Source organism: Dreissena polymorpha, chromosome 15 (genome assembly GCF_020536995.1).
Source record: "Dreissena polymorpha isolate Duluth1 chromosome 15, UMN_Dpol_1.0, whole genome shotgun sequence".
Classification (NCBI taxonomy): domain Eukaryota; kingdom Metazoa; phylum Mollusca; class Bivalvia; order Myida; family Dreissenidae; genus Dreissena; species Dreissena polymorpha.
Window position 1 is genome coordinate 30,277,381 of NC_068369.1, and position 24,615 is coordinate 30,301,995.

General features: G+C 33.2%; 1 protein-coding gene and 1 long non-coding RNA gene across 2 annotated transcripts; both read right to left on the reverse strand.

Moving 5' to 3' along the window:
- Nucleotides 1-1,531: 1,531 nt before the first annotated feature.
- On the reverse strand, nt 1,532-10,108 carry LOC127859657 (uncharacterized). Its single transcript, XM_052397163.1, has 9 exons — nt 10,018-10,108; nt 9,455-9,637; nt 9,106-9,239; nt 6,540-6,660; nt 5,593-5,796; nt 3,693-3,794; nt 3,348-3,440; nt 3,032-3,125; nt 1,532-2,618 (listed from the first exon to the last, which is right to left on the reverse strand). The coding sequence occupies exons 1-9, from the start codon at nt 10,106-10,108 to the stop codon at nt 1,979-1,981; spliced, it is 1,662 nt and encodes a 553-aa protein (XP_052253123.1). The 3' UTR covers nt 1,532-1,978.
- An 8,967-nt stretch (nt 10,109-19,075) lies between these two features.
- Nucleotides 19,076-20,998, reverse strand: LOC127860686 (uncharacterized). Its single transcript, XR_008039891.1, has 2 exons — nt 19,849-20,998; nt 19,076-19,452 (listed from the first exon to the last, which is right to left on the reverse strand). It is a non-coding gene; the product is annotated as an uncharacterized LOC127860686 (long non-coding RNA).
- Between the last annotated feature and the right edge of the window lie 3,617 nt (nt 20,999-24,615).

The following is a 24,615-nucleotide window of genomic DNA, read 5'->3' on the forward strand; positions in this document are numbered from 1 at the left end:
AGTAATCGCACACTGATCTCTAGAGAAAATGATCGGTGCATAAGTATGGCCTTATGTTTCAATATAAGTATGGCCTTATGTTTCAATATAAGTATGGCCTTATGTTTCAATACATCATGTTTCAGATGCATTCAGCCGTGAAGTTCGGGTGTCGAAATTTCAGGTGAATAATCAACGGGGTTTACACAGAAGGTAAATAGACTATTAAGAACTTTAAAGCCTCTATAACGCTCAAAATCAACGAAAATTTCGTAAAGTAGTTCGTAAAATAAATTTAACACCTAAACAATCATTTTCCTTATAGCAATAGCAACAATTTTAACGCTAGATGTGGTGTTATTGCATAGATTTTTGTAGATACAAAATGCTCGTTTTTGTTTATTTGTGACACAATTAATTCTATTTAAATTTCCCGCGAATATATATATTCATACGACGAACGAACACTCAAAAGATACCATGTTAGTGTTCATGTGTCGTACGAATTGATATCGTTGCGGGAAATTAAAATGGAATTAAATATGCAAAATAATAATTAAAACGAGCATTTTGTATCTACAAACATCTTTTTTGCCATATCACTGGCCGTCCGAAGTTTGTCTCGGTAATATATGTATCGACATCAGTGAATATAGACTAGAGATCTTGAAACGTAATTCGAACTAACACTTGTAAAGGTTTACAGTGCGAGTAGAGTAATAACACGGAATTAAAGCAGTGCACTTTGATGTTGTAAACCATATAGTTAATGAGGAATCAATATTTTCAAATACAAAATAGTATACACAGTTAAAGACGCACATAATTTCATTTCAACATGGACACATAAGGAGAAAAGTTCTTAAACATGTGCATAATAGTCCCTATTAATTGTGTGCACACGACTGTTAAAGATATGTCCGTAATTTGGGGACGCCCAACAGGGCTTGCGTGCGTGTAGGGAAATCTTTGTCAGCAACATAGTTATCATATATGGTTGGATGTCATGTAATTAAGCAGAAATGACTAGTATGATTGAAGAGTCGTGTCACTAGGTCAAACTTTAAGTAATAGGTAAAAATTAAAGGGTTACATTCTTCCAAACAGAACCTTCATTCTGGCATGAATTTGAGTTTCATGAACTTGATAGAAGCAATATCAATGCATAGAGTGTTGCATGCATCATACCTTTCTCTTATTTAACGATTCATATCACAATAACTTGTTCAAGTACGAGATAGACAGTAATGAAACCAGGTCCATAGATCATATGTCAAGATCTGTAATTATTATTATCAAGGTGGTTTAAGGCTTGATATATCGATAATATCGTTTCAAGTATTATATTGATTTGCGATGACAGCTAAGACACGACAATAAAAATGTATAAATAGTAATTTACGACAGGTTATGTTTATACACATGCATGCATATATATACAAACATGAATAATACAAAAGTGTAATGTATAATTGTATTCATAAAGTAAATTGCATTGTGTTTGAACAATGACTGTTCAAATACAATAAACATATAACAAACTCACACTTACTTCAGCAAACGGCCAATCTATTCCAATAACCGTATAACCCCGTAATACTGGTAATTGTTTGACAAGTGTGTGTTTGCTCTAAATTGCGATTTTACATGATATCATGCATGTAAAATCTAGCCGTATATTTGTAAAATATATAAGTAACCAACACATTAGAAAATCAAATATGTGTCTAGAGTAAGTTAGAGTCCAAATGTTTGAACGTCTGTCAAATTCGTCGGTGTGATTGTATGATTTTATTTACTGGGAACAGAATTGACTTATGCGTAAATCTGTCCGTATTTACAAACATGATAACATATTAATTGTAAGAGTACTTAGGTTATATCATACATCAACAATCCGTTAAAATGTACGTGTTAATAACTACTGCAGTATCATAAAGAACCCATGTTCGTGTATTAATTAATACGAGACCAACATATCTCTGTTGTCGTTGGCTTCTTAAACTTTGACGAACCGATTTTGGCCATGACTGTCGTCAGGCTTTTCTATTCCTGCGGCAGAGCCTCTTGCATTCGCCGCGATGTTTACTGCTGAGCTATTATCGTCATCGCTTGGTGAGAATGCAGGAGCATTCCCCATGCCACCCACATGGTCATAGTCGTCGTTTCCATGGGGATGTATCGCTTTAGGAGTTGCAGTCGTATCGTAATCGTTGTGTGTCGTGATGCCCTTAATCTGAAATGATCCCTGAACATATTCATAGTTATCCTGGCGGCCAATCTTTAGTTTATTGTAAACATTTTCATGGGTTATACCACGAGATGTTGCTGCTCCGTCAGTTGTGTAATCATAATCACCACAGTCGACTTTGACGTTTACACGCAGTTCCGCCGCCGGTTCATCAATAGAATGGTAAATATTCTCATCAATAATGTCTTTCTCAAGATCCTCTGATCTGTTGAAATGATTGATTTGTTCAATCACTGACTCGGTTTGTTTTTCAAGTACAAAGTATTTATGGTTAGCCACAGATTTATCGATTCCTGCTGTGTTTGACGCTGCATTTGGCAACATGTCGCCATGCTGATCATCCGTCCTATCGCGTGGTTTATTTTTCGCACCGTAGGAAATAATTCCTCTGCAAATAGTTGATTAAAAAATTCAGTACAAAAACGGCTGAACATACAAATAAAAAAGACAGTATACGTTGGAAAGAAATTAGGAAAATGCTTTCAAGAAGATAATTTTATAAAATAAATACTGCAATTTGAAGATATGTAATACATATATAATCATGCAAACACTTCTTTGAAAATGCCATTTTTAAATTGAGCTTTGTTAATCCGATATTCATTTATTTTCTACACATAACACAATAAGATATTACCTTACATAATGACAATTATTATTTAATCATTATATGATACAATATGCAATAAAAACATCTTCAAAAACAAAGGAATTATATTTTCCTGATTTGTAGCCTAGCATAATTGGTCAAATTTTCTTTTTTTCATATCGTCATTTGTGTTTCAAGTGACAATTATTTACCGTCTTTGAAGCATGACTACTGCAAAACCTATCCCTACTACAACCAGTACCCCAACCAATACACCGATGCCTGTTCCTAAAGCTTCAGACTTTTCTGAAGAATCAACATATAAGAAATATAATAATTCGAGTTCACCAACGTAAACGTTATTTAGCAACGACAAGCTTATTGAGTAACAATTTGATCGAAACAACACTCTTTAAAACGTAAGATTATTTTTTATTAAATATCGTATGATAGTAGTTTCATGTGATATTATGTATCATGGGGTTTATTCATTAAAAATTACTGGTATATGGAATACAAATATCAAACCTTTGGATTTAGTTGTTGTCGCTTCTTCTTCAGTATAATGGGTATGACTTGGTATTTTGGTTGTAGTAGGCATGCACGATGCTCGTTTTAATTCTTTAATATAAAAAAAACAAGACGCCTACATCATGCAATGTACATTTACTTTAGACACAGCAAAGACTTGTACACTAACAGAATTGTTGTTATTCATTTATAAATGGGCGGTTTTAACCGGACGTATTAGTACACTGACTTTCTTTTTATTTATGTTTCCTAACATTTAAGTTTCATCACTTATTAATATGCTCGGAAGTATGTCGTGGAATATGTTCCATCGAATGAACCTAATTGATTAAGAAATGCTACCTTTGCAACACAAGGCCTGTTTTGTTCCAGTGTTTGCGAAATTGATGTTCTTATTACTTCCTTGTAAGAAAGCGTATTCCTCATCCGAATATTGTGTTGGTCCTGTAATGAAATGATATCGATTGTATCCAAATCGTTTCAAATATTTTTTATTGAAAACAGGCATCATTACCAGTGGTTTGTGTTCTATGTTGAAATGCATGCACGTACAACTTGTATATTTTGGCGATTATATAAACGTTTACGTTTGGGGTAATTCTATAGCTAGACAATACAAGACAAAAATTAATTTGTAAATAAAGGTCTACGGCATAAAATACATAATATATAAGTAACAAAATACAAATTGTGAGTAATAAAACAGCAAATTTTAACATAAATTTTGATCTTCATCTTTCTTTTTTATTATTTGTCTACAAAAAAGGCTTTGCTTTAAAGTTTCATTTCATCAGAAGTTTGCATAAGATTGCAAACATTCTGTAAAATGTTGTTTACAATTGTACCATGAAAAGATATACAATTGCCTTTTTTGGTTAAATTGTAGACATTTACAAAAAACATGAAACCAATTTTCAATACATATATTATTAAAATAGACTGACCAATATGTTCATAATCGTGGTTCTCTAAAAAATCACAAATGTCGAACAGTTTCAATGGCTATCTTATTATTTGAACAACGGAATAGAGCAACTGACTTTCAAACGTAAAAGTGTACATTGATAAAAAAATGGATTCAATAAAGATTTGATTTGTTTGTATGTATCATTTCCCGATGAATGTTCTAGAGGTTCAAGCCATTTCAGTGTTTTACTTACAATTAACCTGTTCTTTGTTAAAATGACATTAAGAATATTTCCACAATTCCTATCACTTCACTTATCCAAACAAAACCAAATCCATAACGAAACACAATATTGTTACAGATGTTACCCAATTGGTTCTTCCTATTTCGTCGTGCCGCTTTAACATAATTTAACAATTTCTAGGATATCGATCATACGTCATACTTATCAATTTGCACAAATATTACTGCACTTTACATGATGTTCTTTACAAAGCGGTAATCTACCACATTCTCCTCGTACGATGCTATCATTTACAGAAATATTGCACCAAGGAAACATTTAAAATACTCGATTTGTATGTTTTTTCTAGAATGTTTGCGAATTATATTTCATATATCGTATTCATATTGACCGTTGAATCAAACAATTTAAAAATATTCCAGAGTTTGCAAGTTTTCTTTCGCTTTCCTCCTGGATGGTTAAGGCGTAAAAAGAATAACAAAATATTTATAATTTTATACACAGATGTGACATGAACCGGATTTTTTTAGACCCGATGTTCGTATGATCTAAGCAGACCTCCGTGTCTATAAACACTAATTACCGTCTTTTGTCAATTAATTGTCATACCAGTATGTTCACAAAATTCCGATATAGAGTTCAAATGTCACTGTAGCTCGATCGCAGTATCAAAGTATCCCGCACGGTAATCGGCAAAAAGAATCCAACTTATTTCTGCAATGTCTTCGGTGATAAAAATCCCCATATGACCTTTCGATTTGAGAAAGGTAGACGTCCGTTTATTTACAAATTAAAGATTATTATGCTGGTAACGTCCCCTTACCTAGTGCATATGTTAAATTAAAGTGTTGCGTAACGTCATTAGCATTTACCCGAAAACATAGGCGTATATTTGAATGCATGGATTTTCATACGTGAAATTAACTAGAAGAATCAAACTATCATAAGTGTTCGGAAACCCACGTATAGAACATAAAACCTACTATGAGGTCTCCACGTATATTTTTAACAATACTTTGAACAGTAAATACATTGTTAAATATCCATTGCGAAAACCTGCTTGTGATTTTGCTATTATATTTACAACGTACCAAACCGGGAAAGTTCTGCCTTATTAAGCAATGTAGCTCCTTTAAGTATCCCCGTCCAATGTTCCCGCTGTTGACCTGCATTAAGCCCAGATAAGAGAATACTTGAGATGGAAGCTGGATACACTTGGTCCTTTAAACATATTGAATTTCCTTGAATCCAAGTGCTACTATGTTTCGCTGATATGGATGCTCTTGCTGAAGGATCTGGCAATAGAGTAATAAGTAGACAATTGAAGTTACGTACTACTTAAACTGACAATTGTGTAAGCGAAAACATGTTGGCTAATCGCTTGACGATTATCCGCAAATTGACGGTGTTTTTACTATCCAGCGGCTTAGTCACCGTTTAGATAAGGAATATAATGAAATAGTATTGTTTGTTTCATGCAATCTGTTTGACAAAAAAAGTAATTATTGTATTACAGCTTGTTTCGCAGTGCACTTCTTTAGCTTATAGTGTGTATCATTCCATTTTGTTTAAACAAGAAAGAGTAATTTCGAAATAAAAACTAATGTGTATATGCAATTAAGTCAACTATACATACCTGCTGGAGGCTTGTTGCTACATATTACTTTTAGATTGTTTGTACATGAGTTCCATTGGAAGCCCTTGTTCGTAACCGTAAGGCAATCACCAGTGTTTAACGTACCACTGATGAACCTTGAATCGTTTACTGTATATACAAATCAGATACATATGGAGCGAAAAGTAAGAAAGTCAATAAGTGTGATGTTTATTATGTTTCTTTTGATTCGTAGGTTACAAAAATATATACATAAATAAGTCATTTGCAGATCAGAAACGTTTAACGATTTTTATCGAGCATACCTTAAAACCTGTGCATGTAATTAGCCCGTATCAGCAAATTGTACTTTCAAATATATGACATATTCAACTCGATAAGTATTTCTGAATGTATTATTATGTGTAGTGTCTGTGTACTCACCACTGATTTGAGTTAAGATGGCGTACGAGTCTTTTTCGCAAAGATTATTTTGGTCGTTGTCGAAATGTTCAAGTGGGATTTCAGGTACAGATGTATTGAAACAAATACAGCCCATTAGCGACTGAAGATAAAAACATATTAAGATATATTTATTGCACATAGAATACAGCCAGCGTGAAAGTGTTCGTGTGAATGCGTCTAGAAGAAATCTTAACCTGAAAGATATTATGATAATTATGAAATCGCGAAATATATTGTTGTATTTGACAGGTATATTAAGGAAAAATTCTTTATCTAAAAACAAAACAGATATTAAGCTTTAGGCTACTCCAAATTGATTTGTTGGACGTCGGATTTGCCGGACCAATTTTTTCAAAATCGAAAATATTTTTTTTACCGCTAGTCCTTCTGTAACCATAGCGCATGTGTTTTTTATTAGTAAAAGAAACACGAAATCTCGCAAAAACAATTTTGACGCTGAATACGAATGTCAAATATAGCAATTCGTAACCTTTTTAATCGATCACTGCAGACGCTCAAAAAATCGATCGAGACGACCAGACAAAATGGCTTCCTGCGTAAGCAGCACATGGTTTGCTGTCGTGACCGTTGTATACAATTGGAAGAAAATTTGCTGCAGCCTACCCTTATAAATATTTACACATTTGCTACGTTCTGTGACTTATTTGAATGCGTTGTTCAAATTCGTACATGCAACTATCAGAAGATACCGTTGAAGAATGTTCAATTTCAAACAACATCGGGAAACATGACGTAAGATTTTTTATGCATTTTCTTCATTAAATGGGCAAATGGACGGTTTTTCCCTATATCTAGGCAAATTTTTCCTATAACAGATTTTTAAGTAAACCAACAATAAACGTAAAATCATCAAATTCCGGTTCTAAAGACAGAACCAGAGACAATATTTTATAAGTACAAAATACATGGTTGACGGAAAATGTTTGATCAAAGTAGATGGTTTTTCATGTTATTATTTAAGACAGTTAAACTGATGGCCCACGTATGCTTGGTCTAATGGTTTTGGTGCACTATTTACCGCCCGTATATTGGTATGTTTTTGAGATATTGAACATGATAATGTACAGATGAGAGAATGGCAAGTACCTTATTTGACTATTAGTCTGTTGTGATGTTTAAAACTAGTTATGGAATATGTAAAATAATTATTTTTTTATTTATCTGTATAGATAATGTCCGTTTTATGTTCTATGCCTAGTGCTATCGTGAAAGGAAATGTAATGCACTAGGCTAGGGATTAGGCACTAGGCTAAATGCCATGAATTTCATACATAATGTATAAGCCAGCAGGTATCTCTCTCAACTGTTAATTTTTAATGACTTTAAATAGCAGATTAAAATGTAACCACCTTAATAGTTTGATATTGTTTTCCATTAACATTTATTACATTTTATCCTGATCAACTGTAACCTTTGGAAGTATACGAAGGTGAAACTAGCTTTTGACTTGTGTTCTACATTGATAATTTAAGGCCTGATACCTAACTTTAGTTAGTTTTTATCTGGAAAGTATGTAACTCATAGATATATTATTACTTGTGTGTACATATATTATTTTATTTGTAAAAGCATTTATTTGAATGTGAAAAATGGCTGTTCAAACCTGTATCTCTTGTTAATGCAATACTTTTGTATTGAAATGTGATTTTTGTTTATTATTCGCTCGCTCGAGAATTTTCCTGTTTTCAAAACAAAAATTTCGCTCGCCTCTTTTTTCGAAACAAGACGTAGACCAACACATCCATTTGGACTGGCCTTACATGATTTTAAAAAAGATTATTAAATTATTACAAAATTGCAAAGTTGACTTATTTATCCACAGTTTATATCAGAAAAAAGGAGTAGTTATGAAAGTGTTACATATTTCAGACATTTTTGAATTATGACATAGTAATGCAAATGGTAATTCACAAACTTATTGCATTGTACTGAAATTTATATCGTATATGTATGCTACAATATTGAATCAGATTTTTTATTTAAAGATCATTTCGTAAAGCCACTAGATTTTATTTTAAATATACCATTCTGGAAAAAAACATGTCATACAAGTACATTAATAAGTATATTGTGCATAAAATAGTTTGCATGTTTATAAGTATACGTATACACACGTGTGCGTATACACCAATGAGTACAAGAAAAAAACAGATACTTATACGGGTTAACTGATACATTTACGTTGACGTAAATAAGTTTATGTTATTATAGATGCGTATGCGTTATAAGCAAAATAACAATCGAACGGATGGTTGAACACTATCACATACACATATATTTTATGTTTGCTGTCTTTCGAAGATAAAATTGAATTTTTATATGCTTATTGATTCTTTACTAATGATATACATTATCATTAGAGTTTTCGTCATAACGTGTAAACTTTATTATCCATAATACATTTAACTTTGTAAAAATTACATTGCAATTATAATAATTATCCGGCATAATTTGTGCTTATGGCCAATGAATTATATACCAATATGTAACAAGTCTCAATTTAGCAATGCAAGTAAAGACTTACTGCAGGGTATAAGATATCTAAGCCATTGGGCGCCTTTATTCCAAAGGGACTGTTATGTCCACACAGAGTCTGGCAGAAGCCAATCCTTGTTACGCTGTACGTTTTTTGTGCCGTGTTTTGCACTTGTGCACAACCTGCGATGTATAATAACGTTGAACATGGAATGTTTATATTAGCATATATCATATTATTAATATGTTTGTCGGAAACGTACATTTTACGTTATTTTAAATAAGATATATACAATTAATAGCGTTACTTGATTTAACAGTATTCATTTCCACCCATAATTCACGTATTGTGAACATGAACACACAAACAATGCAATTATTCATTTTAAAATATTTACCGTGAAATAAATATGGAATTTTCACTGACATGTATCCTATCCAAGCCTCCGAATTGTTTGATATAACATCAATGTCTTCAGCCACCTCAAATTGTGTATTCTTGTACACCAGCCTTGGTTCCGCAAGATCGCACGATGATAAAGGCCATCGGGTTGAGTTATTGCTTAGAGTGAATTGTTCAGCTGAAATCCAAATGAAATCATACTGCGTAAACATAATAGTCATAGTGTTAAACTTGTGTCCTGTAATATGATAGTTATATAGATAGTTTTGCATTTATTTGTTCGTGAATATGTCTTCCTATTAAACGTTTTCAAATACAATTTAAAACCGGCTGTTTCTAACTGGAGTAAAATTTTGATGCATTTCCCGAGTATGACACAATAGTGTTGAAATAAATGTTTCATTTAGTTTCTAACAACCCAGCTACTCTAACATCGAAACGTGATTACATCTGTGTTCCGATATGTACGGTTGTTATTGTTTGAATTCCTCATTTGAATATTGCATTTTATCGTAATTCTTATTCAAAAAATAAATTCATCAAATATTCATTACTTACATTTGATCGACTGATTAAACAGAAGGATAAATCCAAGAAGTCCTTGCCAGCTCATGTTATAACTGCTCAGTTTTGTGAAGAACACTAACATGTTCATTTATTAAACAAGGAAGAAAATATTAAATATTTTATTTGAATTACAATAAAGTAAGCGTTTCCGGTTTTCTAAGTAGCATTGTTAAGCATAGCGATTTCAAACGGGGAAACAACAAGTCTTTTAATAGTTTAAGTTTTAATATTAATTGACTCTTTTATTGCTTGATCGAGCCTAAAGACATTGACATTTTCATTTAACTGTATGTGATACTTTCGGAATATAATGATATTTGATTTATTACTTAAAGTATAACTAAATGTACTTAAACTAAATTATACAGATAAATACAATAACGCGATTGAAATAAAATATAAATGTTAATGATCGTTTTTGATTATTCTTCGTTAATTTAACATGTTTAAAATTAAACTAATTAAGAATGTAGCGCATATCTATAATGAAGCATGCTTTTGACACGTGAATCATAGCATTTACATGATGAAAAGATCATATTTGGTAGAAAGATGTTTAAATGGTTTCGGATATAAAACAGGAAATACGTATACACATGCATCTGCTAGTTGGAAAGATAACCTTACTTTACAGGCATTACACTCATTCTCAGTTTTTAATACAATTTTAAACTTCACACGTACATTAAAAATATCATCCGGTTGTCTTGTTTCTATTCAAAATAGCGGGGAATCACGTGATCACAAAATCACAAAAGTACATCGTACGCACAACATGGCAAAAGGCTCTCGCTTAATGACGAAAACCAAGGTATTGTCATATTTTACAATATCTAAATTAATGATAACTATGCTCAAAGTACCCGTTTAGTCTCCTTATGTACTCTGGTAATTGTCGTTTTTCTTAGATTTCTGTAGTTTCCTTAAACATTCAGACACAATAAACAATAAACATAAAACAATGAAAATTGTCTGAACATACTTTATTTTGACGCGTTTGTTATTCAAGATGACAAACGATCGAAAAAATATTACAGTTTTGGCTTTATAATATACTAAGAATAGTTCGTACAAGGTTTTGAACATTGTTTACGCTTTAAAAGATCTGTGGCGAGGCATTTGGAAAATAGTACATCGTCTAAACGTTTCTTCTTTTATATTCCGAGTACATAGTATGAACAATGAACTCTGTATGTGTTTCAGAACGTTTGTAATTTTCACATTTATGATTTCGTTAGCAGCTCAGTTATTTTGTCAGGTTGACAGATACAGACAGTGGTAGATTGTGTCGGGTTTCCCCTCAATTCCTCCCTTATATTGCGTAAGTGGCTATTTTTATTTAACAACGTCAAAGCTTTATGGATGGATGAAAGACAGCCTTAAGCACAGTATGGATTGTTTTTCGGGGAAGGTAAAATTGTTAATTGTTGAATTTTCGGCGAAGCACCTATCGATTTGATCATTTTAAACACCAACCTCAGTGGAAGTCCAGAAAGAAGAAAGAGCGAGCATATGTAATTGTTACTTAAACGTTTAATCTGAAGAAATTAATTGAATGCTAGAAACTTTAGCATTCGGGCGAGGATTTAAAGCGCAACATACGTTTCCAGAGACGTTCAAGTAAATATTAGGGTGCCGGGGATCCTGAACGGCTTGTGAAAGGATATGATTAAGACAAAAAATAAAGATGTACACGATTTAAAAAAACAAACATTCACTGATACTTATTTATTTTAGCAACCTCGGACTGGGACAATGTTCGTTGTCGCCACTGCGGTAAAGAGTATAAAGACAGATCTGGGCTGTACTAGCACGAAAACAGACATGAAGGGATAGCGCCTTGGAGATGCTGTGGAAAACTGTTTTACAGCAAATCGAAAATGGCAAGGTGTGTTGTTTTAAAATTAAAATAAAAAAACATATGATAAAATAATTACATTATGGTCATTGTTAAATTTCAATTTAATTAGAACAACATCAAAATGACAGTTTGATCAGATAAAAATACAGATCATACCAGATTATTGTGGAATATAGAGAACTTTATCTAGCGAGGCTTATCACACCGGAAGCTGAGCAAGATAAGATACCCTATATTCAAAACCAACCAAGCATCATATTTATATCTTGATTTTTTATGATTTTGTCAAAATAAACACAATTAAACAAACTTAATACAGCGCACAAAAATTGTTTTATTATAAACATGATGATGATGTCCATTCAGAGTACGTGCTTGCTTTATTTAACACTTTATTATTAAAACAAATTTAATCAAACGGGTGTTATTTCGTCAAGGCTGCTGTGAGAATCGGATTAAACAAATTGTATTTTGTTGCGCTGCAATTTGTGTAAACAATATATATTTACAGGGTTTCTAACCATGCTGCACCAAAGACCTTCAAGTGCGAGTTGTGCAGCCACACGTTTGCAATACAAAATGATCTTACTACTCACATGGTGCACCATGCGGTTGAGGGCAGCGCTAATCGACCATCTGTCTTCACGCTCGGGTGACACGAAACATTAGTGTATTTGTGGGAAATCCTTCACATATAGTCAGGGATTGAGCAACCATAAATCTAAGTGCAGGATATCAAGCCAAGGTGGCAAATAACATATGGGTACACCACTTACTTAATAAGGGTGTTTAAAATTTGATGTTAAAGTTATATAGTTTTACTTCTTTTCAAGTAAATTGCATTGTGTTCATCCGTCTTGTTCTGTTAGTATAATGAGGCTTGTTTACCAATAGTTTACCGATAATTCAAAAATGTTCAATACACTAGAATCAAGATGTTCGACATGCTAGTCAGTGCGTTTCATTGTGATTAGACACACTTTGATCTCGTTTATTTTCCACTAGGAAAGTGAAATGATATTAATCAATATTGTTGATTATATTTACGTTTATTTTCTGTGATATTATCTTTGATTTTTCTTAGTAAATTAAAAGATGGACTTGTGTTTAGTACGTATGTGTACTAAAGATGGAGCACAATCTGTGGCCGTTGAAAATAATTGTAGAGGGAAACGTTTTGCAAACAGTGCGATCCGTCAATATAACACGGAGCAGTGGACAGAACGAACCAGAGGAAATCCAGAATTGGTGCGATTTAGTGTATTTTATCCTAACTTCATGGCAGATCGCATCTGGACCGCGGCGAGGACAAATCAAATGAAGCCTCGTAAGCTAAGCATATCCTAGTAAACACACGGACACACACTCCCAGTTATCAATGTATACACTTTGGTCCCATTATCCTGAACAGTGACAAGCATGCCGTCGCCTCTTGTCAAAGATTTAGTGAAATTATACTTACACTCCTACGAGCGTGTGACATTCCCTCCGATGTTAATCCTTATGATATGGTGACATTAACGCTATCAGCAATAACCCTCCATGATGAGACAACCAGGACTATATACTTATTTAATTCATATGTGTATGACGTAAAGTGAGTGTTCTCATTTAAGGTCAGAGGGGCCGGTCAGTCAGCCTACTTCTACGCGTAACCGCCATGAACGCGCCAAGGGGAAATTGATACTTAACTGATAAGAGATAGCATTCCGGGTAATGGAATGCCAATGATAGTATAATTAAATGGCGACTATTATTTGTGAATGACTGCGGTCAACACAGTAAGCTTTTCCCGCAGATAGATTCACGAGTAATAAAATTTGGCGCGAAATTGTTGATGTCGTCGGTTACGTTTAACGCATGAAAAGCGTGAGTGTTGTAACATATAAGGTACTGTGACTAAATATAGACTTGAAACTCAGTACATGTAGTATTTTATTATGGAAAATTTAAATCGGAATAAATTAACACGATAAGAAAGTATTTACACATTGCACTTGAAGGTAACAAAAACTGTCAAATAACCCCCTAAGTCAACGTCAGTAGGCGTTTTATGAAGGAAAACAGCCGCGCCAGGTAGTTTTTTGTCAATATCTTTGCTGATCGTATATCGGCATCCAAACAATCTAGTGCAGGAAATAATGCGTGCACAAAGCTTGCGATCGTTGTATCATTCGTTATGTGTGTTTTTTTTGGAAACACTTCGACACAAATTTCCATTGTAGAAGAAAAACGTCATTAGGTAAAATACAAAGAGCCGGAGTTCACAAAAATAAACGATCACACAATTATCTATGTGTTACAGAAAGAACATATATTACGTATTGCTATGCATAAACAAATACGTACCGGATAATTCATGTGTTTAAAAAGTAAAAACAATTATGCCAAACGTAAGTAGTACGAATACAAATGGCAAACGCCAGAAGCCAAAAAATGCAAACGGGAGTGGTCGAAAATATGCTGGCATTCCTTCTACCTTTTAAGCACGCCTGATAATATGTTTTCTAATTTAATGACATTAACTCTAACAAGTTACATTTCTGTTAAAATATAATGTTAGAACCTGGATAGTATTTATTACCACGCACACATAAGAACTGCAACTTCGCTGTACACATTACGAAAAGTGAAAACGTTCCCTTGAAAGAGGACGTTTATGAACAAAACTGGTCAATGAGCTCGAGACGACGCGCGTGTGTTTGTGTGTTGTACATGCTAATATTTTCTAGAATGGTCGGCATCTGTTATACAAAAATATATATAACAGGAAAAGACTACATAACATTTTACTTGCGGCTGTTTTAAAGTTTAAACATTATTCATTTGAAAGGCTCATTATAAAAAGAAATAATTATCCCGCAACAATTATTTTTTAAAAACTGTTCAATGTCTATATCTTCAAATAATTTGTTTACATTATACATAAGCTGTTCTAAGTATTTTAACACGATGTATAGTTTTTTTATTCTGTTTATTTTACCTGAATATATGTATTTCATATGTGTGTCGTTTTTGCGGAGACGCCCTCAAAGCCAAGTGGGGGTTAAAACTACACGATGACAGATACATCGGGTTGTCAAATATGCATGTTGTGAGCTGATTTTAAGTATAAAAGAGGACCTCACCAGTAACATGTGAATATGCGTTAAGTTAACAACTAGAACAATTCACTTACATGTTTAATAAGTATCGAAACAATATTAATGTTTACACTAATTCATTTAAAAATCATTTAATAAAAAGGACTCTATCACTATAGGACTCCAACAACTCAGAAATGATGATAATACTATGTGTAAATACCAATACTAAAAACGCAAAATCGCTTCTTCTGTTTAAGTGATGCTGTATTAACAAGTTACAAAATTACATTAATATGATTGTAAAACATACTTTTACTTATGTATTATAAGCAGGTGTTTGTGAGATATTCCTACAGAAGGACGCACACATGGTGTGTTTCCTATTTCGCGTTTTTAACTTTTTAAATTTTGAATACATCAGCATTTAAGATGAGCTTTATTAAATCCCAGCTACTGATGCAAAATTAAAAAAAAAATTGAACGGTGCTAAATAATATAAAACTCGAACAAAGATGTTATAACATATAGTTACATCGTGTATCGGTGGGATTATATTGAGCCTACCGTATTGTTGAACATACATTTTATTCGATGCTTGATCTATTATCTTTCGGTAATTGCTAGAGAATAGAGAAAATGCTTTTTGAGTTTGCAAAATTTCGTGGTATGAATAACACTTGTTTTCAATTTTCTTATCACGATATTAAGGCTCATTCACATTGTTCAAAATTTTCCTTGTTCCATATCTTATATAAAATAACTACTATTGAGCCTAGTTTGTCCCGATATAGGATACATGATACGGTAATTTGAAATAATACTCTTTATATAAATATGCATGTTTAAATACAGTTTCAATTTTTCGTCAGCTTATGCCTCGCATTTAATTGTTGGTTAATTAGTCACTTCCCATACATATAGACAATCTCATTTATTTAAAGACGTATGCCGATAAAACTGTATTCATAATTACAACAACTCCAACATGTATAAACCAAACTACAGTTGACTGTTTCGATTGTGTGGTTACGCATCAATACATTAACATAGGTTTAAATGTAAACGAGAGAGAAATAATGGACTAAGTATAACGTTATATAAGTTTATTAATGGTTCTTATCAATTACATATTGGTTGTCAGGTTAGCGCGGTGGTTTGAACATGCTCTCGACTCGGTGGCCCCTGTTTAATTTTAATGTTTCTATTTTGCAATACTTTTTGAAATATTGTTCATAACTTTGAATAAACTTGGGAACATAAATGAATAAAAAATGTGTTGGCTTACTATACTTGTTTTACAAATAATGGGGCAGCTTATTATAACCTTAATAAAGCATCAAGTGCAAACAGTTTTCTTGTATCTTAAGCTAACATCCGGCTTGACTGAAAAATAATAATAACTCTCTATGCTGGATAAACTTGATTTTTCACCTGATGCCAGATCTGCATAATGCTGTTTACTCTGCAAGCAAAGCTGCATTTTGAATGTATACTCTGCCTTCCCAGTGTTAGTCTCTAAAATTCTTTACACCAGTCTATGTTGCTCCCCACACCTCTGTGTTGCACAGTCTATGTATAAGTCTGGTTTCAAGTATCTTTACCATTCTTTGTTAGACTCCAGCCTCATTCTGCATGCGGGTCAGCAATGATCGCGACACCAGCTCCTCGGCATCTTAATAGAGCTCAGTACAGGTAGTTACAACCTATTTATTTTAGCTCGATTACATCGAAAGCCCAAGGCTTATATAAACGCCATACAATGATTTTAAGTTACTTCTATATCCATTAATAGAATAAAAATTCTTACTCGGTGCTATGTGTTTTGATTCGATTCCGGGGTGTATATGTCATGAAACACTTATTTGTTATTAGCATCCATGAAACCTGCAGAATAAATGTCATGATAGAGGGATTTCTATTCAAAGACTTGTGGCTGTTATATCTTGTTTGTTGTTTAATAACTTTATTAAAAATTACAACATTCAAATCTATAATACTCTTACCTGTCATTAAGCAGGAGAATTAACTTTGAAAAACCTCTGCGTTTATAAAAACGTTGAGACCGAGAACAAAGTTTCACCCTGGTCAGCCTTAAAGTACGAAGGGACAAATCTGGGGCGGTATTTCCGCTATAATTAAATGTTCTTTTCCGATAAAGTCCCTTTTATGCGTGTGTTAATCCTCTAAAACGGAAAGTGTCGTCTCTGATTACCATATGCGGACTTCGCATACTAATCTGGGACGACACTGTACTCCTATGCATTAAACCCAGTGTTCCCAGAACGAGGCTCCCAAGATGGCTACTACCGAATTGTTCAGCACCCAACACTGCACCTCTGTGTTACTAACTTGACCGAGATGGTTTGGTAAAGAATAGCAAGTGTTCAGATTTTTATCTCCGTGTGTTACGAGTAAGAATATTTGGTTAACGTAGCCTAAATATGAATTTCTTCAAGCTTTGTTTCCACTTTGAAATAGGACATATTGGTAATCATTTATGATAAATGTCATTAAGACGCAAATATTGTTGTTGTTGCTGTTGTTGTTGTCTTATCCTTTCAAACAAATGAACACATAAAGTCGCGTATCTCTTAGAAAAAAAGAGGACATGTGCGTCGGTCATTCGCGGATGTGTTTATGTTAAGTTCGTGGAGCGGTTGAAATCGGTTAGTTTAAATGTAACGAAGCTGATTGTTTTACTTTCTTGTTCTTTTACAGCCAAAGCTCACGACACAATAACCTACTTAGGCAGCACTTCAAATGTTCCGTTTTATCGCTCGTCCTTGACCGCTGATTATTCGTCGATGCCGTCATCATCTAGCGCTTATCGATACTTACGACGCTATGGATGTTCATGGTTATGAAAAGATTATGCGATATTTACGTGTGTGTCCGCATATTGCTTTTAATTAAAGGTATATATACTGACAATATAGTTATAAATATTTTGTCAGTATATCATGATCGTTTGACATACCAATCGTCGGTATGAAATATATTATTTTTCGAAACCTTGTTTTTGTACCTGCATATTATTTATTGTACAAAATATTTGGTGAAAACAATATGCCACCTAATTTCGTTTGCATGTTATTGTTATCTTAGGGAAGACGCATTTTAAATAATGGTCAAATATGAAGATACACATTAAAATATGTGTAATTTCCTGTTGTATTTAACTATTGATGTTTGTGTTTTAATTATGTTTTTTTTCTTGTGTATAGTGTTCACTCAAATGAGGTATTGCCTTAAATAAAGGGCCATTCAGTGATGTAGAGTTTACCTTTATTCACATTGGTATACAATACCTGCATAAACTATTTACATGTATTGCTAGTAAACCAATATGTTTTCAAACATATTTCCAGATATTGTATAGAACAGAGAGTAAAAACATTCTTTAGTCTGACTCATAAATGTAACTTTGTCAATGAATCATAAGCAGATTGCAAGGATAAATGCATTACGAATACAGAGGAGAAGTGTGTTGGAATTGGTCGAATGTCGATTGTAATTCGAGAGTGTTCACAGAAAATGATATTTTCACGAGTGAATAAAAATCACTTTTCTATCAAATCCAACACATTTTATTTTTGTTTAATGCTTACAAATGAGTATTGTTCTATTGTTTGCCATTTCGGACTATATCATTTCTCGTTAGGCGCCCCAAAATGTTATGAAATTTATGTTCAAGGCAGGCATATCCGAATGTATTTAATAACATTAAAAACAGAGTAATTGCCCTTGGTATTATTCGGGGTCACAATTGGGAAACCAAAGGTATATCCAAATAGTTTCGGTCAAACAATGACAATTATCGATAATTTTAACTATTATTTTTCACTGTTTGAAACAGTGAAATATCAGTTTAAATTCACTGATATTGCTATTTAAACTGTCGGAAAGCATAACATAAATGTTGTTGTTTTTGTTAGTGTTGTTTTTGAGAAGAAACCTTCTGCCTAGTTGACATAACATTAAAATATATTCATAAAATATATAATACGTATTAACGTTTTAAATATGTTTTGCAACACAAAATGCACATCAGTGAAGCAGGTTTGATACGTGGCACGCACAAATATCGCTTTAAGGATAAGTATTTCCCCAAACAACCATTTTATTAGATATATTAATATATTATGCACAATTCAATCTTGATAATAAATAAACAAGTATAATCTTGATAATACAACTAGATTCAGTCTGTCGTTCGACGGCCGGATATGAATGGGCGAGCGTTTCGACGGCTTGGTATGATTGCTCAAGAGTTTTGACGGTCGGGTATGATTTGTCCAGAGTTTCGACGGCCTGGTATGATTGGCTTTGAGCAGGAGCACGCCGCGCCGCCCATCTGAATGGAACACAAGTAGTCGCACATTGACAGTGTAGTCACCGCTAGACGCGTTGTCGTAGTAGAAGTTGTGGTTTGGGGCGTGGATTTAGTGGTTGTTGTCCTTAGGGGCTGATGTGGCATTACTAAACGAATGTATGAATATCGTAATCTATCATGTCAATTCACAAATAATATAGTGTTCAGTATAAGTCGCGGTTAGTTACTTATTATGCAATAGTTCATAAGACAAAAATATATAAATATAAATAAGCATTTAGAGTTAGATGAGGACGGTCTAATTTGAAAAGTATTGTAATTAAACCAGAAACACAACCGTAACTTAAACGGTTTGTATTTGTTAATAAGAATGGACTATGAACACTTTCACTTCTTTGGAATAGTAAACGTTGGCATATTTTGACAAACACATGCATATTGTGTTTGTCAATTCCAAAAAGTTAGTCGCTCTATCTCTTGAACTATTTGTTAGTTATAAGATAGAGAAGACTATTGGCAATACTTTTGGGAGGAATACATACGCGCACAGTCGCATCCTTCAGCGTGGAAAGCAGCGGATTCTAGTTCATGTCCACAGAGATCCATACAATTTAACAGAAACCCACCACTGGGCACCGTTAGTACCAATGCAAGGTACAGACAAAATGTCTGGCTTAATAATGACATTATTCGCCTTGTTTAATGCACAATACATCTGCGTAAATCCAGTTATAGGTCTTGTTTAAATATGTGAAGTGCTGTAGATATCCGGAATTTGAGCGCAAAATTCGTTAAGGTAGTTGTTTTGTTATATTATTAACAAGTATTGTATTCGAGAAACTTTCAAAATTGTGTGTCTATATAATATAAACATTCGCTCTTGTTTTAAAAAGTAACTGTACTTTCATTTAAACCATAAATTTCTATCTGGAACATTATCGCAAATGAATTCGCCAATGGACTTTCTATATTTAGTTATAATCGTGAAGTTTTGATAAAGCCTAACACATCGAGTAACACATTACAGTCATTTGTCATTCACATTGACAATGGCGGACTAGGTCACCAAAGTGCGATAAGGAGTTTATTGTAGTCGACCCGTTGCGAAACACGAACGTACTAAGTACAAACTTTTGACACAATCACGCGTCAAAACATGACAAATATGACGCAATATTACGTAATGATGCATGGGCACTTTGTTGCAATTTGTTTGGTAAATTTAATTAATGTTATATTATTATAAAAAAGAAAAATATTTCATATAACATACCGTATGCGACATAGCATATGTTCTACATACGAGTTCTGCTGTTTAATGAAACTATGAGCCCGAAAACGTTTACAAAGAAGAACAACCGCTTGACAGATTTGGAATTCGACCACCGGGCGAGCGTATTTCCACGAATTGTTTTCTTTACAATTATCAACACTGCCATTCAGTAGTTGACTTTTATCATCAGAATCCAGTCAAATATTATATGAACATCAAAAACACGTCTTTGAATATTTCTCTTTAGACATAGCAAATTGCTTGTTCTTTTAACGACCGAACCTAGCACATACAGTGTCGGCCATATTTGTTGTCATTGTATTTAGCTTGCAGGTCCTACATTTAGTATTTCATAGCGATATTAATCGAATATTCGTAGTTTTTCACACGGATATGTACGATATAAGACGATATTGCACGAAGTTCTTTAGAGTGTAATACTTAAAGACTACTGCAGTTGTTTCTGTCATATATCCGATTGATCACATTTTATGTTTATTTGCATTTATTTTATTTCTGGCTTTATCAACTTACTAAATCCAGTAGTTGACTTTTATCATCAGCTGCAGTCATATTTATATGAACAACAAAAACACGTCTGTGAATATTTCTCTTTAGAGATATCAAATTGCTTTTAATGTAAACGACCGAACCTGGCACACACAGTGTCGGCCATATGTGTTGTAAATTTTAGTTAGCTTGCAGGTCCTACATTTAGTTTTGCATAGCAATTTTAATCGAATATTCGTAGTTTTTCACACGGATATGTACGATATAAGACGATATTGCACGAAGTTCATTAGAGTGCTAATACTTAAAGACTGCTGCAGTTGTTTCTGTCATATATCCGATTTATCACATTTGATGTTTATTTGCATCTAATTTATTACTGGCTTAATCAACTTACTCAATCCAGTAGTTGACTTTTATCATCAGCGCCAGTCATATTTATATGAACAACAAAACACGTCTGTGAATATTTCTCTTTAGAGATAGCAAATTGCTTTTTCTGTAAACGACCGAACCTGGCACATACAGTGTCGGCCATATGTGTTGTCAATTTTATTTAGCTTGCAGGTCATACATTTAGTATTTCATAATCAAATATTCGTAGTTTTTTACACGGATATGTACGATATAAGACGATATTGCTCGATGTTTATTAGAGTGCTAATACTTAAAGACTGCTGCAGTTGTTTCTGTCATATATCCGATTGATCACATTGTATGTTTATTTGCGTTTAATTTATTCCTGGCTTTTTCAACCTACTCAATCCAGTAGTTGACTTTTATCATCAGCTCCAGTATATTTATATGAACAACAAAAAAACGTCTGTGAATATTTCTCTTTCGAGATAGCAAATTGCTTTTAATGTAAACGACCGAACCTGGCACATACAGTGTCGGCCATAATGGTTGTCAATTTTATTTAGCTTGCAGGGCCTACATTTAGTATTTCATAGCGATATTAATCGAATATTCGTAGTTTTCCACACGGATATGTACGATATAAGACGATATTGCACGAAGGTCATTAGAGTGTAATACTTAAAGACTGCTGCAGTTGTTTCTGTCATATATCCGATTGATCACATTTTATGTTGATTTGCATTTATTTTATTCCTGGCTTTATCAACTTACTCAAGGCAGTCACGAAATAGTAATCCTAATTATATTAGATATTTGTATTTAATATTAATCATAATCTGATTCAGATAAAAACAACAGGCCTTTTGAAACGATATCTATTTAAATTGGAGTAACATAAAAAGACTTAGTGTATAGAGGATAACTGAAAGATACACTATTAATAACATATTTGAATTTCATTTTATAATCACGCACACTGCTTATATTTCATGAGCAACGCGTTTTACAAGTCAAAGACATGCAGATGTAAAACAATTTTGTCTGTCGCACATTTTTCACAACAGGCATTTGTGTGTAAAATATTTGTTTAAACCTTCATTCGAAATGACTTTGTACATAGAGAATAATAGGTTAGTGTTGATTAAAGATCAGGGTTTATCATGCGAGGCTTAGAAAACAAAACGCACGAGCCTTGACGAGGGCTTTTTCGTTTTCATAACGAGCATGATAAACCTGATCTATAATCAACACTAATCTTGTTTTCTATTTATCCCACTTTTTATTTTGTAAACGCTTTTTATTTAAACAAAATTAGTTTGACTGGATAATTTCGCTGGATTTATGACGTCATTTCGTCGAAATATTGACTTCATTTCTTGCCGTTGATTATAGATGATATTTTATCAACGGGGCTTTAATCAACCGAATTCGCTATAAAAGTGGAATAAAATTATTTATAACGAACGAATTTGCCCCTGATATATATTTTTGAGCTTCGTTGTCTGCTATATTAGCATGTTCTTCACAAGATGTAGGATTAACATATTATTTCATTCTGGTCGACACATTGAGCTAGTTACCTTTTTGTGATTTTTTTACAAATGTGTTACGAACAACATCGAACTATATCGCCTACCCCCTTCCTCGCAACCAATTAGTATTAGTTCTGAGCATACTGTTGATTGTATCCAGATATCCATATGGTTTTTAAAATTCTATCATGAATAGAGCTGCACTGACATGCATGTACATGGTCAAAACAAGGTCCTGAGCAATTTTCCAAGGAAATATCGCAAGCTTTAGAGAATATGATATGTGTACATTTATGTTTTCTTTGTGATTCCGCCAGCTTAGTTTGAGGGACCAAACTAAATATAAACTGGTTTTAGTAATTAAAGCTATTATTATCTAAAATTAATTATTACTATATGTTTAATTTCTTATATAGCTTATACTGTTGGATATATTATGGACTATTTCGCTGGTATGGTGATCTAATGTTTATTCAATTTAAATAAAATTTAGTTTTCAAAATAGAAATAGTCATTATGTTTCTTACTTTATACAAGCTTAATATTTTTCTGTGATACTATCCTTTATTTTAAAAAACATAGGCGAATCCGCGCAGAAAAATATGACGAATATAACACCCCCTTCGCATAATAGTGAACTCCGAGTTTGTTTGGGTATCTTTTATCCGACGAGGTTCTTGCTGGTTTCTACTATTTCTTACATTAAACGCAAGTATAATAATAACCGTAACCTCTGATGGAAAGTGATTAGGAAGATGTTTTAAACGCTCCGAGCCCGTTTCCTAGGACTAGAACCAGTACTTGGTGGAGATATAAAGAACGCTCCCACAGTGGGTATTCAACCCGTGATTACTCGGTCGCTAAGCAGACACTATTTTCACTTTGCCACGGCGAGTAACATCATTTACTTTATATAGAAAAATACTGCTGTAGAGTGATTTAGTTTCGTATTTCATGCGGTAATATAACAGGTTATGTATATGAACCGCGTATTGATTTGTTAAAACATGATTGTCAACACTGCAAATTCAGATATACCATACATGTATTATATTATCTTAAAATCGTATAAACATAAAATACCTCTGAATATCAGACATTCAATGCAAACTATAAGTTAATATTTGTATGCAGACAGTATATAATACGATGAATATCATCAAACTCAAGTTTAATTTGCAAACAAAACAAGGAAAAGGGCACATTACTATTTACAGCTGAGACAAAAATCAACTTTAAAAGCAACACAGTAAACAAATCGAAACCGATACACACGTATGAAACACATGTAAAATAAGAAAACCCCACACTGAGTTACACTGTTAAAACAAACCATGTAAAACAACTGGCTGTTTAAGCGGTTTAGGATACCCGGTACATTCATCTTGGTGCAGATGTACACGTCATACAAGTTCATATGAGCATATACTTTTTATAACTTTTTTTTCAAAACATGTAAAACGCTGATGAATAAAACCTAGAATGAATGCTCTGATGACATTGTACCCGAAAACAAACGAAAGTAGATTTTTTTTTTGAATTGCAAATACTGTTTTTCTGGACAGCAGAAACTAGTTCATCAACACAGACCATGTACACTGTTGAGGAAACTATATAAATATATGCAGATTCGT